We start from the raw sequence: 18334 nt of genomic DNA on the forward strand, positions 1-18334 counted from the left end.
TCTGAGTTAAATCCAAAATTAATAAAGTCATGGTAAGGAGAATTACTAGGAAAAAAATGTCAGAGACCTGGCACAAGCAAAATCTTTGGAGAGGATCACTTTGTAGGTCTATATTGATGGAACAAAGAACAGTGAGAGATGGAATAAGATAGGTTAAGAATTCAGCAACTTTTCTCGTGAATGTGAACGGTCATGAGTCACCCTGGGACACTAGCCCAGCAGTGTTCCTCGGCACTGTTAGTACAGCAACATTTCGCCCTGCCTGAAAGGTGCTACATGACAACATCTGCATTTTTGTAAAGGCACCTTCAGCCCAAACATTGCCATCTGTCCAAGACCAGTAAATTAATGCTCCATGGAGTCAATGGAGAATCAGGCCTCCAGACTTAATAATATGGGCAGGGCACCTCTGTGCTTCTGGAGAATGCATTGTGCTGTTGTAGAAAGAGATAGACAGATTCTGGTAAAAAAGCTTAAGGGTCAAATTTCAGGCAAACAAATATATTCCTGAACATAAAGTCCTGGCTACCTCATTACCAATCTCCTCACTCGCTCTGGTCCAGCCACACTGGCCTTCTAGCTTGTTCTTAAAGACTTTGCATGTTTCAAGATTTTTCAATTTCATGTCCCTGCTACTTGAAGCACTATTCCCCCAATGGGAGGTCTTGATCCCTCAATTTATTCAGTTCTTTTCTCAAAGGTCCTAACTCAAAGAGGCTGTGTCCAGACATGCTTACTTAGTAAAACTCTCAAAGTCCTGCAATTTTTTCCAAAGCATTTTCATTATCTGGCCTTGTATTTTATGTTTATTGGTTTGTTTTTTAAACAAACATATCTCCCCCACTTGAACGTAAGTCATGAGAGCAAGAATATAACCAATTTGTTCACTGTTGTCCTTCCAGTGCCGTAAAACAATGCTGCAATTAATAGATGCTCAATAAATACTTGTTGACTGAATAACTGAATAATTTGATAAATGAATGAATTTGGGGAATTGATACAATAAAAATAAATTATATAAGTACTGACCAAATGCTTTTAAATTATTTTTCATTTTGGTAAACCAAACTCCAAACAAGCAATAAGAATAAATGAGTTATGAATTTGTCAGAATGTCTTTCATCCTTTTAATTATTTTAATTACTTATGATAAAAAAAAATTTGATCTCCTCCCAAAATAAGGATAATGTTTTATATACTTGTACTTCATTTATGCTTGCTCCTTTTATATCACAAAAATGACATTATGATTTTATTTCTTTATCTACTGGTAAAATTATTCAGAGAAACATTACCTTCTAACCATAATTATATATATATTTTTTACCTTGGAACCAGGCAGTCAGCTCTCTGAAGAGTTGTGGCATCCAGTTCAAAAAGGGACGCAATATCATTTCCATGTGGGACTGAGACTAAAGTGTACATGATCTTCTCCCCTGCTTGGCGTTTTTTCTTTGAAGTTGGAAGGTCTCCTTCTCTCTGCTGAGGAGGTACAAGGTAATTTGCTCTTAGCAGGTTTCTTACTAAACTTCCCAATTTATCCATAGGCAATGTTTAAATTTGAATATGATTTCTTCATTGGAATATAGAGGTATCTATTTCACATCACCTAAAAAAGAGTCGCTCAGAGCTGAAAGGCTCTGAGGTCATTATTATCAGCCGTGACAGGTCATAGGCTCCTAGAGAGTGGTGGATCTGGACATATCACGAAGGCACTCTCAGTCACAGCAGCGATGGCCCCTTCCCTTGTATCATATCTACATGCAGAGTTATAATTTGGACCATTCCACATTAAACACAAACACAGAGAAGAAACGGTATTTTGAATTATCTAGATTTCATAAATTAAAGAGTAGCATGGCAGTGTATGAGAGTTCATGCCTGACTCTGAAAACATAACTGAGACATTAAGCTGGAAAGGAAGAGAGGAACCATGAACATTCAGTACATAAGCTTATTCCATTAGATCCAAAAACTTACTACAATTGCATAAAAAGTGAAATAAAGTGAGATCTTCACAAACAGAAGCCATCATGATGATGAGAAGCTCAATCAGTATTGCCAGAGCATCTTACCATTTCAGGCAGACAACACAAAATTAAAAATTACTTATATTTTCTTAAAAGGCCCCAAGCCCAATGCCCCATGGAAGAATTTTATATGTAAGAAATCAAAATGTAATGCACAAAATTGCAACAGAATCTTGGTAATTAAGTTAAAAATATAGAATTTCTTACATGTATTTATTAAAAGTTAATTGTGAAAATTAGAAAGAGACAGTGAGCAACATTGTACCTTCACAGGAAGGTATACCACAATAATTTCCCTTTCTTTCTCGGGAAAGAGAGCAGGAGAGAGAATAGGGACACTCAAAAGGCACATGAAATCAGTCTCAATTGATCGATAAGCATTTATTGAATGGATGCTGTGACAAGATATTACATCCAATCATTCGAAATGTTCATGTGGAATTCCATCCTTTGGCTTCCAAGACTGTGAGTATCATTTTCCTTAGATCAGAAAACCCTTGCAGTTTAGTTTCTAGCCTCTTCCGCAAATGGCACACAGACGGGTGGCACCACTGACGGTGATCAGGTAGAGGGAACTAACTGGCAGTCTTCCCAAGGAGGAGCAGGACTTATCTGCTCAATCTCCAGAGCCCCACCAGCTGGTAGCTCTTATTGTCTTTGATTTATATATTTTCTACAGAGATCAAAAATTCAGAGTTAACTGAAGCCAGGGGTCTGCCAAATGCTGCCCAGGTCTGCAATGGATGTTTCTAAAAAGTCCATCTGAACCATGTTTATAGATGAGAAAAAAGACAATGTTAGAGGAATTTTTTTCATATATTAACATTCTTCACATTACAAGGGAGTGTGGGGAGGTAGGAAAGAAGAAAAATGTGGAAACAGTAAGCAAACTCTATTTTGAAATTGACACAAAGCTTCTCACAATACAAAAGCCATTCCCTTGGTTCTTCTCATTCATCTCAACAGAAGTTTGAGAGGGGGAAGCTAAGTATTATAATTTCATTAAACAAATTTATGAGTCCCCCGTTACCTACAAGTAAAAAGAAGATGAGGGAAGAAGAGGACAAAAGAGGAGAGGAGGGAAGGGGAAGAGGAGGATAAGAGAAGGAAGAGGAGAAGAGGAGGAGGAAGGAATGGGAAGTAGGGAAAAAAAGAGAAGGAGTGGGAAGGAAAAGGGAGGAGGGGGAAAGTGAGAAAAGGAAAAAGGGGGCAGGGGGTGGTGGCAGTGAACACTCAAGCCCAAATTTGACTAGCTAGGGTTCAATCCAAGCTAACCAATGCCAACGGCCTGGAGCAAATGAGTCACTCCTCAAAGGGAAAGTATGAACTCTTGGCCAAGAACCTTCCTCAAGTTTTCTGAAAAACTTATCTGAGGCCATAAGGCCCATTTACATGATGCTTTACACTGAGGGCCCAGAAGTCTGAGAACTGAAGGCAAAATCTATGAGGAACAGAAATACCCTCCAATGCTGGGAGAAGATCTAATGTCTTTAAGAAATCCAATAACAGAGTAGTCTGGTCAACCAAATGAGTTGGGGATCTGGCTATATCTTGGTGACATAATTTAGGATTATGGAATCTTAACTATGGGAAGTATCATCTGTAAACTGAAAAGACTTCTTCCCAACTAAATCTCTGCCAACAACTAAAGTAAAATTCTATTACTTGGAATATATTTCTTTGGGTCCTGGAGACACTTTGGTTTTTAACCATTCCCTATTAAAATTAAGACAGCACTTGGTATGGTTTTGTTTATTTTCTGCATTTCAAACCCACCCCCCCCCAACAATGAGCTGGGAGCAAAATCCTAAGGAAAAGAGAACTGGCTGGAATAAGAAGATATGAGAAAGGGAAGGAAAAAGAAAGGGAAATGATTGGGGTATACTAGGGGAAAAAAGGGAGTATGCAAGAAAAATGACCTATAGCCCAGTTTTGATGGAAGATCTTCTTATTGGTGGGTGTGCTGGTTTGAAAGGAAGTATGCCCCCTAGAAAATCCATGTTTTAATCAAAATCCCATTTCATAAAGGTAGAATAATCCCTATTCAATACTGTATGTTTGAAACTGTGATCAGATCATCTCCCTGGATGATATGATTTAGTCAAGAGTGGTTGTTAAACTGGATTAGGTGATGACATGTCTCCACCCATTTGGGTGGGTCTTGATTGGTTTTTTGGAGTCCTATAAAAAAGGAAACATTTTGGAGAATAGGAGATTCAGAGGGAGATTCAGAGAGAGCAGTACCACAAAGCAGAGAGTCCACAAGCCAGTGACCTTTGGAGATGAAGAAGGAAAATGCCTCCTGGGGACCTTCATGAAACTGGACGCCAGGAATGAAAGCCAGTAGATGATGCCATGTTCCCCATGTGCCCTTCCAGCTGAGAGAGGAACCCTGACCATGTTCGCCATGTGCCTTTCCAGATGAGAGAGAAACCCTGAACTTCATTGGACTTCTTGAACCAAGGTATCTTTCACTGGATGCCGCAGATTGGATATTTTTATAGACTTCTTTTAATTGGGATATTTTCTTGGCCTTAGAACTGTAAACTAGCAACTTTTTAAACTCCCCTTTTTAAAAGCCATCCCGTTTCTGGTATATTGCATTCCAGCAGCTAGCAAACTAGAACAATGGGAAAACACAAATATATGTGGCTTAGTAAGGACCCAGTGCCATGAGTTAGATATTATTATCCCCATTTTAAAAATGAGCAAACTGAGTCTCTAGGGGCCAAATATCTATCATGCAGTGGAACTGAAAATCAAACATAGCTCTAGCTAAGCCCATAGTCCTTACTCTTAACTATCATGCTACACAGAGACCATGATAATTAAAGAGCTTCCGAAAACCATCAGTTAACAGCTTGGAGAAGATAAACATAACTTCCTCTATATGGTTGCTTTTTCCTCTCTACTTTTATGATCACCTATTCCTGGATATACTGTTTCTTTTACGAAAGATAGCAAGATGCCAGAGCCCTTCAGTGGGAAAAGAATAACCTTTTCAACAAATGATGACAGGACAATTCAATATCCGCATGCAAAAGAATGAAGTCAAACCCCATCCCACACCAAATAAACAAATTAACTCAAAATAAATCACAGGCCTAAATATAAGAGCTAAAGCATTAAAACTCTTGGAAGAAAACAATAGGAGCAAATCTTTGATCTAGGGTTAGGCAATGGTTTCTTAACTATGACAAAAAATACAAGCAACAAAAGGAAAACTAGATAAACCAGACTACATCAAAATTAAAAATTTTTGTACTTCAAAGGCCATCATTAAGAAAGTGAAAAAAAAACCCCAGAAACTGGGAGAAAATATTTGAAAATCATATTTTCAATAAGGGATTTGTATCAAGAATATGTAAAGAACTCAATAATAGAAGGACACATAGCCCTTTTTAAAAATGGGCAAATGATGTAAATAGACATTTCTCAAAAAAAAGATATACAAAGGCCCAATAAGCATATAAGCACAATAAACATACTCCATCTGATACTGAAGATGATGAAGAAGAAGGCAGCAAAGGAGGAGAAAGAAGGAAAATGCAATAGGATAGCTATGATAAAAAAGACAGACAACAAGTGTTGGCAGAGACGTAGAGATATTAGAACCCTCACATATTGCTGAGGGAATGTAAGATGGTGCAGCCACTTAGAAAAACTGCTTGCCAGTTCTTCAAAATATTAAACATATGGCCAGCAATTCTGTTCCTATGTATATATTCCCAAGAGATAAAAACATATGGGCATCCCCTCCTTTGGAGAATGTTTGCACTCATCTTCCTTTGAGTGTGTACTTTTGCTATGCATTAAAGTTTTGGGCTGTAAAAAAAAAAACGTTATGACCATACAAACTTGTACACTAATGCTTGTAACAGCATTACGTATAATAGGCAAAAAATGGAAACAGCTCAAGTGTACATCAAACGAAGAATGTATATATAAAAACAAAATGTTATATGTGCTTACAATGGAGTATTAATTTCCCATAAAAAGGATGAACTACAGATGCATGCTACAACACAGATGAACCTTGCAAACATGCTAAATGAAAGAAGCCAGACAAAAAAAGCTGATATTATTTATTCTGTTTATATGAAATGTCCAGAATGGGCAAATCCATAGGGACAGAAAGTAGACCAGTGATTGCCAGGCACTTGGGAGAAGGGGAGATGGGGAGTGAATGCTAATGGAAAAAGTGTGAGGAATGTTCTAAAATTAAATAGTGGCTATGCTTCCACAACTCTGTGAATATACCAAAAATCACTGCTTTGTATACTTTAAACAGTAGAAGTTTATGGAATGGAATTACATCTCAATAAAGTTGTTAGAGGGAAGAAAAGGAAAGGGGAAATGGCTTAAATGAAATATAGGAAAGACACAATTAAAACATGATTTTAACTAAGGGAAATAAAATTGAATCAATTGTATGGATGCATGTTTGAAGAAAGGCTTTATTAATAGAATTCAGCATGTAACATAAATAAACAGAAAGTCAATGACCAATTATGTGTTTCTCTCCCCTTTGCCTAGAGTAGACACTGCCCTGGTGCAACAAATGTGTATTCCAGTCTTCTTGATAGGAATAGGTGTCATCTAATTTTCTGAGTCTCCTGCATACCAATCTTCTGATTTTAATTTAGCTTTGGATATAGATTTTTCTTCAAGGAAAATGCACTAACTGACCTAGTTATTTAGGTCAACGAAGCAACTGAAATTTGGTACTTCGGTTTATACATCAGTTGCTTTTGAGTCCATTTAGCATAGCCAATCCTCCCGCATCCAATCTTCTTTCGAAATTTTAGTAAAATGAATTTTCTAAATTTATAAAAAAGAGATGAGATTTAAATCCTAGAGATTACCCTCCCACCCCTCTGGTCTTGGTAATGCCTTCCTATGGGGCCCAACAAACTAGTCTGAGTCCTCTCTAATTTGACACTCTCAATCGCAGTAATAAGAATCTTTCCCATGCCTAGAAAAATCCCACTAATTGGGGCTAATTAAAAGAGGTCACTCTGAATTACTCAAACTACTTAAGACCGATGGTTTTATTTTAATTACATGCAAAAAAAAGGAACATACTATTCTGCTTCTAAATAGTTTGCTTAGATCCTTGAAGAACAGCTTTAATTAATAAATAAGTTCCATTTATAGATAGCATAACAATTATTCACGTGAATAAGAACTTTTAGCAAGGTTAGAAGTTTTTGGAAATAGTGCTGCTTTCAAACTATCCACTCCTAATTCGCTTAACAAACTCTCCTTTGCAAATAGGTTGATAGTATATTTCAAGCCAATTCCAGAAACTTTCAATTAATGAAATCTGAATAATGAGTAGTAACTATACAATTGTTTTAAATGTATGACTTGAGTTTCAATACAGAAGAAAATATTATATCCTTATAAAACGAAGACAGTTTGGTTCAAAATGTATGCTTTGGCATTCTGTTCATAAACCCATACCTCTAAGTAAGAAATATGACTCAAAAGCACTATTTCCATAAACAAAACTACTGAAATACAATGTCCTCTCCCTTGAATCATGAAAATGCATTAAGGTAAAATGGAGCTTAAACAGGTGTTAAATTTAACATCAACTAGTTCTCTGACACATGCTCAATTTAGGACAATTCAGGGCAATGGAATCTAACCCGGGCTGTTATAAAACTATCATTTCTCACTTAGAGGGAAAGGCACACTGCTTCTCAAGTTATACAAGTCAGAAATCTCTCATGATAGGCAAGGAGACTAATGGTTCTTGCTTCTCTTGCCTGCCCTGGAGCTTGAGGCAGCCACACAGCAGTTAGGCTCCCATAACACCTTCTCTGTTGACTCATTTCTGAGTCATCGAATTTTTAGCAGTAACATCACATTGCAATGCTGTCCTTAGGAGCCGGAGACATTCCATAAGACACAATGTATACGCTTTCCGAGCTGATTCAGTGCAGGCATCTGTGTTTTTGTTCGGATCCTCCCAGCTCTCAAATTGACTTTTATGTAACCAGACACAACACTGCCATTTTTTTTAAAAGAGAAGATAAAATGTTTTTAATACCTTGTGAGACTTTTACCAAGAATGTGATTCAGTGAAATCAACAGAGAGAATTAAGCAATATAAAAAGCAATTTGATGTCACCAATTGTTCTATTTTTTTTTAACCTTTTATTGTGAAACAATTTCAAACTTACAGGACAGTTACAATTGGAGAGGCGGTCCCCTGAAACCGCGGTGGCTGGCGCCCACACCATGCGCAGCCCCCCGGACCAACTGAGAGAATTGGATCGGAAATCCCCAGGCCGTGGAGAACGGTGACGGGTGGGGGAGGCCCCTTCCAAACCCGTGACTCCCCGGGAACGTGCACTCTCCCGGGCGGGCCGCTGCCGCCGGCGCCCTCCCGCCACGCTTGTCGCCCGGGCGACTAGGAAATTCAGACGGGCGCTTTCCCGGGCTGTGGCGGCCAGCAACCCTCCCCGCATTTGGACCCCGGGCCGGCTCGAACCTTTCCAAGCCGCTTCGGCTAGCGAACCTCCCGGACGGCGAGAGTTTTCCAAAGTTAAAGGTCCCACAGCACCTTTTACTGGTGGGACCCACAGACAAACGTGTGCCACGAGCGCCACCTACTGGGCAGGATAAGAAAAACAGAACCCAGAGATTTCACAGAAAAATCTTCCAAACTTTTGGATCCAATACCCAGGGAAATCTGTCTAAATGCGCAGACGCCAACAGAAGATAACGGATCACACTCAAATAATTGAAACTATGGCCCAGTCAAAGGAACAAACCAATAGTTCAAATGAGATACAGGAGCTGAGACAACTAATGCTGAATATATGAACAGAAATGGAAAACCTCTTCAAAAACGAAATTGATAAATTGAGGGAGGACATGAAGAAGACATGGGCTGAACATAAAGAAGAAATAGAAAAACTGAAAAAACAAATCACAGAACTTATGGAAGTGAAGGACAAAGTAGAAAAGATAGAAAAAACAATGGATACCTACAATGATAGATTCAAAGAGACAGAAGATAGAATTAGTGATTTGGAGGATGGAACATCTGAATTCCAAAAACAAACAGAAACTATCGGGAAGAGAATGGAAAAATTTGAACAGGGTATCAGGGAACTCAAGGACAATATGAACCGCACAAATATACGTGTTATGGGTGTCCCAGAAGGAGAAGAGAAGGGAAAAGGAGGAGAAAAACTAATGGAAGAAATTTTCACTGAAAATTTCCCAACTCTTATGAAAGACCTAAAATTACAGATCCAAGAAATGCAGCGCACCCCAAAGAGATTAGACCCAAAAAGGCGTTCTCCAAGACACTTACTAGTTAGAATGTCAGAGGTCAAAGAGAAAGAGAGGATCTTGAAAGCAGCAAGAGAAAAACAATCCATCACATACAACGGAAACCCAATAAGACTATGTGTAGATTTCTCAGCAGAAACCATGGAGGCTAGAAGACAGTGGGATGATATATTTAAATTACTAAAAGAGAAAAACTGCCAACCAAGACTCCTATATCCAGCAAAATTGTCCTTCAAAATGAGGGAGAAATTAAAACATTCTCAGACAAAAAGTCACTGAGAGAATTTGTGACCAAGAGACCAGCTCTGCAAGAAATACTAAAGGGAGCACTAGAGTCAGAACCGAAAAGACAGAAGAGAGAGGTATGGAGAAGAGTGTAGAAAGAAGGAAAGTCAGATATGATAAATATAATACAAAAGGCAAAATGGTAGAGGAAAATATTATCCAAACAATAATAACACTAAATGTTAATGGACTGAATTCCCCAATCAAAAGACATAGATTGGCAGAATGGATTAAAAAACAGGATCCTTCTATATGCTGTCTACAGGAAACACATCTTAGACCCAAAGATAAACATAGGTTGAAAGTGAAAGGTTGGGAAAAGATATTTCATGCAAATAACAACCAGAAAATAGCAGGAGTGGCTATACTAATATCCAACAAGTTAGACTTCAAATGTAAAACAGTTAAAAGAGACAAAGAAGGACACTATATACTAATAAAAGGAACAATTAAACAAGAAGACATAATAATCATAAATATTTACGCACCGAACCAGAATGCCCCAAAATACGTGAGGAATACACTGCAAACACTGAAAAGGGAAATAGACACAAATACCATAATAGTTGGAGACTTCAATTCCCCACTCTCATCAATGGACAGAACATCTAGACAGAGGATCAATAAAGAAATAGAGAATCTGAATATTACTATAAAGGAGCTAGACTTAACAGACATTTATAGGACATTAAATCCCACAACAGTAGGATACACCTTTTTCTCAAGTGCTCATGGATCATTCTCAAAGATAGACCATATGCTGGGTCACATAGCAAGTCTTAACAAATTTAAAAAGATTGAAATCATATACAACACTTTCTCGGATCATGAAGGAATGAAGTTGGAAATCAATAATAGGCGGAATGCCAGAAAATTCACAAATACGTGGAGGCTCAACAACACACTCTTAAACAACGAGTGGGTCAAAGAAGAAATTGCAAGAGAAATTAGTAAATACCTCGAGGCAAATGAAAATGAAAACACAACATATCAAAACTTATGGGATGCAGCAAAGGCAGTGCTAAGAGGGAAATTTATTGCCCTAAATGCCTATATCAGAAAAGAAGAAAAGGCAAAAATGCAGGAATTAACTGTTCACTTGGAAGAACTGGAGAAAGAACAGCAAACTAATCCCAAAGCAAGCAAAAGGAAAGAAATAACAAAGATCAGAGCAGAAATAAATGAAATTGAAAACATGAAAACAATAGAGAAAATCAATAAGACCAGAAGTTGGTTGTATGAGAAAATCAATAAGATTGATGGGCCCTTATCAAGATTGACAAAAAGAAGAAGAGAGAGGATGCAAATAAATAAGATCAGAAATGGAAGAGGAGACATAACTACTGACCTCACAGAAATAAAGGAGGTAATAACAGGATACTATGAACAACTTTATGATAATAAATACAACAATTTAGATGAAATGGATGGGTTCCTGGAAAGACATGAACAACCAACTTTGACTCAAGAAGAAACAGATGACCTCAACAAACCAATCACAAGTAAAGAAATTGAATTAGTCATTCAAAAGCTCCCTAAAAAGAAAAGTCCAGGACCAAACGGCTTCACATGTGAATTCTATCAAATATTCCAGAAAGAATTAGTACCTACTCTCCTCAAACTCTTCAACATAATCGAAGTGGAGGGAAAACTACCTAATTCATTCTATGAAGCCAACATCACCCTCATACCAAAAGCAGGCAAAGATATTACAAAAAAAAGAAAACTACAGGCCAATCTCTCTAATGAATATAGAGGCAAAAATCCTCAATAAAATTCTAGCAAATCGTATACAACAACACACTAAAAGAATTATACATCATGACCAAGTAGGATTCATCCCAGGTATGCAAGGATGGTTCAACATAAGAAAATCAATTAATGTAATACACCATATCAACAAATCAAAGCAGAAAAATCACATGATCATCTCAATTGATGCAGGGAAGGCATTTGACAAGATTCAACATCCTTTCCTGTTGAAAACACTTCAAAAGATAGGAATACAAGGGAACTTCCTTAAAATGATAGAGGGAATATATGAAAAACCCACAGCTAATATCATCCTCAATGGGGAAAAATTGAAAACTTTCCCCCTAAGATCAGGAACAAGACAAGGATGTCCACTATCACCACTATTATTCAACATTGTGTTGGAGGTTCTAGCCAGAGCAATTAGACGAGAAAAAGAAATACAAGGCATCAAAATTGGAAAGGAAGAAGTAAAACTATCACTGTTTGCAGACGATATGATACTATACGTCGAAAACCCGGAAAAATCCACAACAAAACTACTAGAGCTAATAAATGAGTACAGCAAAGTAGCAGGTTACAAGATCAACATTCAAAAATCTGTAGCATTTCTATACACTAGTAATGAAAAAGCTGAGGGGGAAATCAAGAAATGAATCTCATTTACAATTGCAACTAAAAGAATAAAATACCTAGGAATAAATTTAACTAAAGAGACAAAAAACCTATATAAAGAAAACTACAAAAAACTGTTAAAAGAAATCACAGAAGACCTAAATAGATGGAAGGGCATACCGTGTTCATGGATTGGAAGACTAAATATAGTTAAGATGTCAATCCTACCTAAATTGATTTACAGATTCAATGCAATACCAATCAAAATCCCAACAACTTATTTTTCAGAAATAGAAAAACCAATAAGCAAATTTATCTGGAAGGGCAGGGTGCCCCGAATTGCTAAAAACATCTTGAGGAAAAAAAACGAAGCTGGAGGTCTTGTACTGCCTGACTTTAAGGCATATTATGAAGCCACAGTGGTCAAAACAGCATGGTATTGGCATAAAGACAGATATATCGACCAATGGAATCGAATAGAGTGCTCAGATATAGACCCTCTCATCTATGGACATTTGATCTTTGATAAGGCAGTCAAGCCAACTCACCTGGGACAGAACAGTCTCTTCAATAAATGGTGCCTAGAGAACTGGATATCCATATGCAAAAGAATGAAAGAAGACCCATCTCTCACACCCTATACAAAAGTTAACTCAAAATGGATCAAAGATCTAAACATTAGGTCTAAGACCATAAAACAGTTAGAGGAAAATGTTGGGAGATATCTTATGGATCTTACAACTGGAGGCGGTTTTATGGACCTTAAACCTAAAGCAAGAACACTGAAGAAGGAAATAAATAAATGGGAGCTCCTCAAAATTAAACACTTTTGTGCATCAAAGAACTTCATCAAGAAAGTAGAAAGACAGCCTACACAATGGGAGACAATATTTGGAAATGATATATCAGATAAAGGTCTAGTATCCAGAATTTATAAAGAGATTGTTCATCTCAACAACAAAAAGACAGCCAACCCAATTACAAAATGGGAAAAAGACTTGAACAGACACCTATCAGAAGAGGAAATAGAAATGGCCAAAAGGCACATGAAGAGATGCTCAATGTCCCTGGCCATTAGAGAAATGCAAATCAAAACCACAATGAGATATCATCTCACACCCACCAGAATGGCCATTATCAACAAAACAGAAAATGACAAGTGCTGGAGAGGATGCGGAGAAAGAGGCACACTTATCCACTGTTGGTGGGAATGTCAAAGGGTGCAACCACTGTGGAAGGCAGTTTGGCGGTTCCTCAAAAAGATGAATATAGAATTGCCATACGACCCAGCAATACCATTGCTGGGAATCTACTCAAAGGACTTAAGGGCAAAGACACAAACGGACATTTGCACACCAATGTTTATAGCAGCGTTATTTACAATTGCAAAGAGATGGAAACAGCCGAAATCTCCATCAACAGAAGAGTGGCTAAACAAACTGTGGTATATACATACGATGGAATACTATGCAGCTTTAAGACAGGATAAACTTATGAAGCATGTAATAACATGGATGGACCTAGAGAACATTATGCTGAGTGAGTCTAGCCAAAAACTAAAGGACAAATACTGTATGGTCCCACTGATGTGAACAGACATTCGAGAATAAATTTGGAATATGTCATTGGTAACAGAGTCCAGCAGGAGGTAGAAACAGGGTAAGATAATGGGCAATTGGAGTTGAAGGGATACAGACTGTGCAACAGGACTAGATACAAAAACTCAAAAATGGACAGCACAATAATACCTAATTGTGAAGTAATCATGTTAAAACACTGAATGAAGCTGCATCTGAGCTATAGGTTTTTGTTTTGTTTTGTTTTGTTTTGTTTTGACTTTACTATTATTACTTTTATTTTTGTCTCTATATTAACATTCTATATCTTTTTCGGTTATGTTGCTAGTTTTTCTAAACCGATGCAAATGTACTAAGAAATGATGATCATGCATCTATGTGATGATGTTAAGAATTACTGATTGCATATGTAGAATGGTATGATTTCTAAATGTTGGGTTAATTTCTTTTTTACCGTTAATTAAAAAAAAAAAAAAAAGAGAAGGGGTAATTGGAGCTGAAGGGATACAGACTGTACAACGGGACAGGATATAAAAACTCAGAAATGGACAGCACAATACTACCCAATTGTAATGCAATTATGTTAAAACACGAATGAAGCTGCATGTGAGGTATAGGTTTTTTGTGTTTTTTTTTTCTTTCTATTAATGTTTTAATACTTATTCTGTAAATAATCCAAACCCATGCAGAGAACTCCAACATATCCCCACCCACCCCAGATACCCAGAGCCACTAATTTTTAAACTTTGCCGCCGTAGCTGTAGCTATCAATCCATCTATCAATCTTTTTTTGAACATGTGAAAGCAGGTTGCACACATCATACTTCTCAAACACATAATACTTCCATGTACATTGCCTAGCTACAAGGTACTCGCCTACATGACCATGTTAAGTGCAGTTATCAAGTTCAAGAAATGTAATACTGATATAAAGCTTACATTCTATATTCCAATTTTTCATGCCCCAATAATGTTTTTTGAGCCTCTTCTCCTCCACTCTTAGATCTCAGTCAGTATCATGTATTGCATTTACGCATCATTATCTCTTTACTTTCTCCTTCTATTTTAAATGTGAAAACACATATACAACCTAAATCTTCCCATTCCCCCTCCTCTCAAGCACACCATTCAAGGATGAGTCACATTCACAGTGTTGCAATATCCTCACCACCACCTATTACTAGAACTTTCCTTTCACCCCAAACAGAAACTCTACACTCACATTGTATTGATTCCGCATTGCCCCAGCCCCCACCCCTGTTGACCCGTATCTCATTTCTATCTCTATGAGTTTGCATATTCTCTGATATTTTTATTTGCAGTTACTATGGGCCTTAAATTTAATCTCCTAAATCCGTAACTTTGATACCAATTCCAACAGCATACATAAATGATGTTCCTATACACCCTGTACCCCCCACCTTTATATAGCTCTTGTCACAAATAACATATTCATGCATTATGAGCCCCAAACCATGGATTTATCATTATGTTTTAAACACTTGCATTTTAGATCCTGCAGGAAATTACAAGTGGCATTACAAATAAAAAAAAAAAAATAGCACTGTATTTACACTCACCCAGGTCATTATCTTCACTGGAGATGTTTATTTCTTCATTTGGCTACAGTCAACTATCTAATGTCCTTTCACTTCAACCCTTTACCATTTCCTATAGGGCCAGCTGAGTGGTGACAAAGTCCCTCAGCTTTTGTTTATCTGGGAATATCTTCATTCCAATTTCACTTTGGCCAGATATAGAAATCTTGGTTGAAAATGTTTTTGCTTTCACACTTTCAATATGCCTTCCCGTCGCTGTCTTGCTGTCATGGTTTCTAATGAGAAATCAGCACTTAAATCTTATGGCGCCTCCTCTGTACCTAACACATTGTTTCTCTCTTGCAGCTTTCAGAATCCACTCTTTCTATTTGGCATTCGAGGATGATTATAATATAGCACAAGGTGGGTCTATCTGATTCATTTATTTGGATGTGTATTCACATCTTTCCTTAAATTGGGGAAGTTTTCAGCCCTTATCTCTTTGAATATTCTCTCCACCCCTTTCTTTCTTTCTTCTCCTTCTGGAACTCCTATAGCTTTTATATTATTATGCTCAGGCTCTGTTCATTTCTCTTCATTCCTTCTTCTTTTTGTTCCTGAGAATGGGTTACCTCAATAGCCTTACCTTCAAGTACCCCGATTTCTCTGCAAGCTCTCTCCTGCACTGAACTCCTCTAGGGAATTTCTAATTTCTGTTACTGTGGGCTTCAACTCAGTTTATTTCCTTTTCATAATTTCCATCTCTCTACTAATATTTTCTTTGCATTCATTGTTTTCCTGATTTCCTTTAGTTCTTTGTTAACATTTTCCTTTAGCTCTTTGAGCACATTTAAGGCATTTTTTTAAGGCTTTGTCTGGAATGTCCCAGCTCGGATCCTCCTCAGTGATGGCTGCTGATGCTGCAATCTTTTCCTTCGCCTGGGCCATATCTTCCTGTTTCTTTGTATGTTTTATAATCTTTTGTTGAAATCTGGACATTTTGATATATTAATGTGTTATTGCTGGAATTTAGATTCTGAGGTGACTATTTCATAAGTTCATATCTAACTAGCATTATGACCAAGCTTTCCTTGAATGCCAGGAACTACCCCCCCCCCCCCAAAAAAAACAACTTTTTCCAGTGTTTGCAGATTGACCTGTATAAGCCCTCTTTTTCAGAGTTTATCCATACCATGAATTTAGAGAATAGCTCCAGGCCAAAGCATAGGGCCCCCCCTGGTCCTTTCTGCATGTGCCTCTTGTCTTGGCCATGCATGTTTGGCCCTAGGAATTGTGTAAATGGGGGCATTTACACAAAATGCCCCCTCCTTCCTAGAAACCAGTTTCGTCATGGTCCCAGGCACTGTATTGCATGCCCTACAACCAGCAATCCTTTGCCACGGACAGCATGACCTGGCTGCTCCCCCACAGCAGAGAGTTCTATGAGCCACTTTCTACACTGAGGGCCAATTCTGGGTCAGCAAGTCCCTACATCACCACTAGACAGTTTGGGCACGATATACATATATACTCCCAGCATGTGCACAAGGGTTATTCTGTTCCTGCTAGTACAGGGGCCAAGGGTGGAAATTTTGAAGGTTCATTCAGAATCTGATACCCCTCACACACACACACACACACACACACACGCGCGCGCACGCAAAATCTACAAAATAGAATTTTAAAGTATATTCAGGCAAAGTTCTGTGGTTCCTGGAATATTTCTGTTTATGTACCTATATGCTCACAGGTCAATATTTCTCAACTTGGGGAAAGTTTGCCTACTCCCAGGGGGCATTTGACAATTTCTGGAGACAGGTTTAGTTGTCACAAAAGGGGAAGAGGGGTCTCCTATGGCACCTGTTGAGTAGAAGCCAAGCAGGCTGCCAGACTTTCTGCAAAGCACAGGGCAGCCACCACCACAGAAAACTGTCTGGCCCATGATGTCAATAGTTCTGAGGCTGGGGAATTCCAGCACAGACTAAAGACAGTGCCACAAAAAAGTCAGGTCACATTCCACATAAATTTGGTAATATTAAGATGGGTGCTGGTGTTCCCCCAGAAAAGAATTCCTTTCCATGAGCCATTTGAAAAACTGTAGCTTTTCAAGGAGAAGAAATTAATGACTGTCAGGTTTCCAGCTGGGCTTGACATAGTTCCAATGTTTACAGGGTCCCTGTGGATGCTGTACATTTATAAAATTGGAAATAATAGATTCTTTTGTAGAATAAATACAGCAATTTAGGTCTTAATGAGAGCTCTGACACATGCTGCCTCATTTAGCAGCACCATGCATTAACCTTTGAAACTTCAAAAATGGAAGGCAACATTTTGATAAAGGTTTCTAAATCACAGGAAAAATATTAACTGAGTATTAAATAGACAACATGGGGAAAATTAGGAAAAAAAATTAGCACAGTCACAGTGAACTCAGAGTTACTGGAACCCAGATTTGAGGTAAGATAGCATTCTGTTTTGGGAAATTGACTTCATATATCACAGGCTAAAGATAAACTCTAATTGCTACTTTGTTTTCTTTAGACAAAAACAAAATTATTCCTAGATCTACAAAATGAGAAGCCATATTGTTAGCATCATAGCTCCCTTACTTTTAAGCTAGGGATTTGGACGAAAAAAATATTACGTCAAATGTCTCCAGTTGGCTGTCTCTCTGTTACGAAAGACAGGATCCAGTTGTAAACTTTTATAGCAAAAGCAGCCCCTCCTGTATTGTGTATTATTAAAGTATTGTCAGTGACCATTCTTCAACAGAAAAGTCTTCTCTCTCACCTTTCAAGTTGAATAAAGAAGTTTGTATTTCAGAATGAAAAGAAAATAATCTATTAAATCTAACTAAAAGCCTGATTAGCTACACAGAGTAAACTTCAGCATGGATTTATTACTTATCTATACTCTCTATGTACTCCATAAACCTTCATACTCTATATTCTCCCATTGTGTTCTGCCCACAACCTTCAGTAGCATCACCAAAAGTATGTAGCATAAAAGGAAGGAGCATGGTAATTTATTCAGTTGTACAATGTGAAACTATAAAAAGTTGCTCTTTTAACAGAAATGCTTTACATTTTTTAGCCTACTAGCATCTTTTATTGAAAGAGATTCCATTTGTCTGATCTTATTTGATCCTTACAGCATGCAAGTGACACATATAGGACAAATATCCTCATCCCATTATACAAGTGTGGAAATTCTCAGGAAAGCTGTC

The 18334-nt window shown here is 37.7% G+C and overlaps 1 protein-coding gene across 5 annotated transcripts in view; it reads right to left on the minus strand.

Annotated features, from left to right (window-relative positions):
* ITPR2 (inositol 1,4,5-trisphosphate receptor type 2) overlaps positions 1-18334 on the minus strand; it is a 521104-nt gene that overhangs the window by 356496 nt on the left and 146274 nt on the right. For all 5 annotated transcript variants that reach the window (XM_077170358.1, XM_077170362.1, XM_077170360.1 and 2 more), the window contains one exon: positions 1328-1482. In XM_077170358.1, the coding sequence (XP_077026473.1) occupies positions 1328-1482 (155 nt within the window). The remainder of the gene's footprint in view (positions 1-1327; positions 1483-18334) is intronic.

This window comes from Tamandua tetradactyla, chromosome 7, assembly GCF_023851605.1.
Source record: "Tamandua tetradactyla isolate mTamTet1 chromosome 7, mTamTet1.pri, whole genome shotgun sequence".
NCBI lineage: Eukaryota > Metazoa > Chordata > Mammalia > Pilosa > Myrmecophagidae > Tamandua > Tamandua tetradactyla.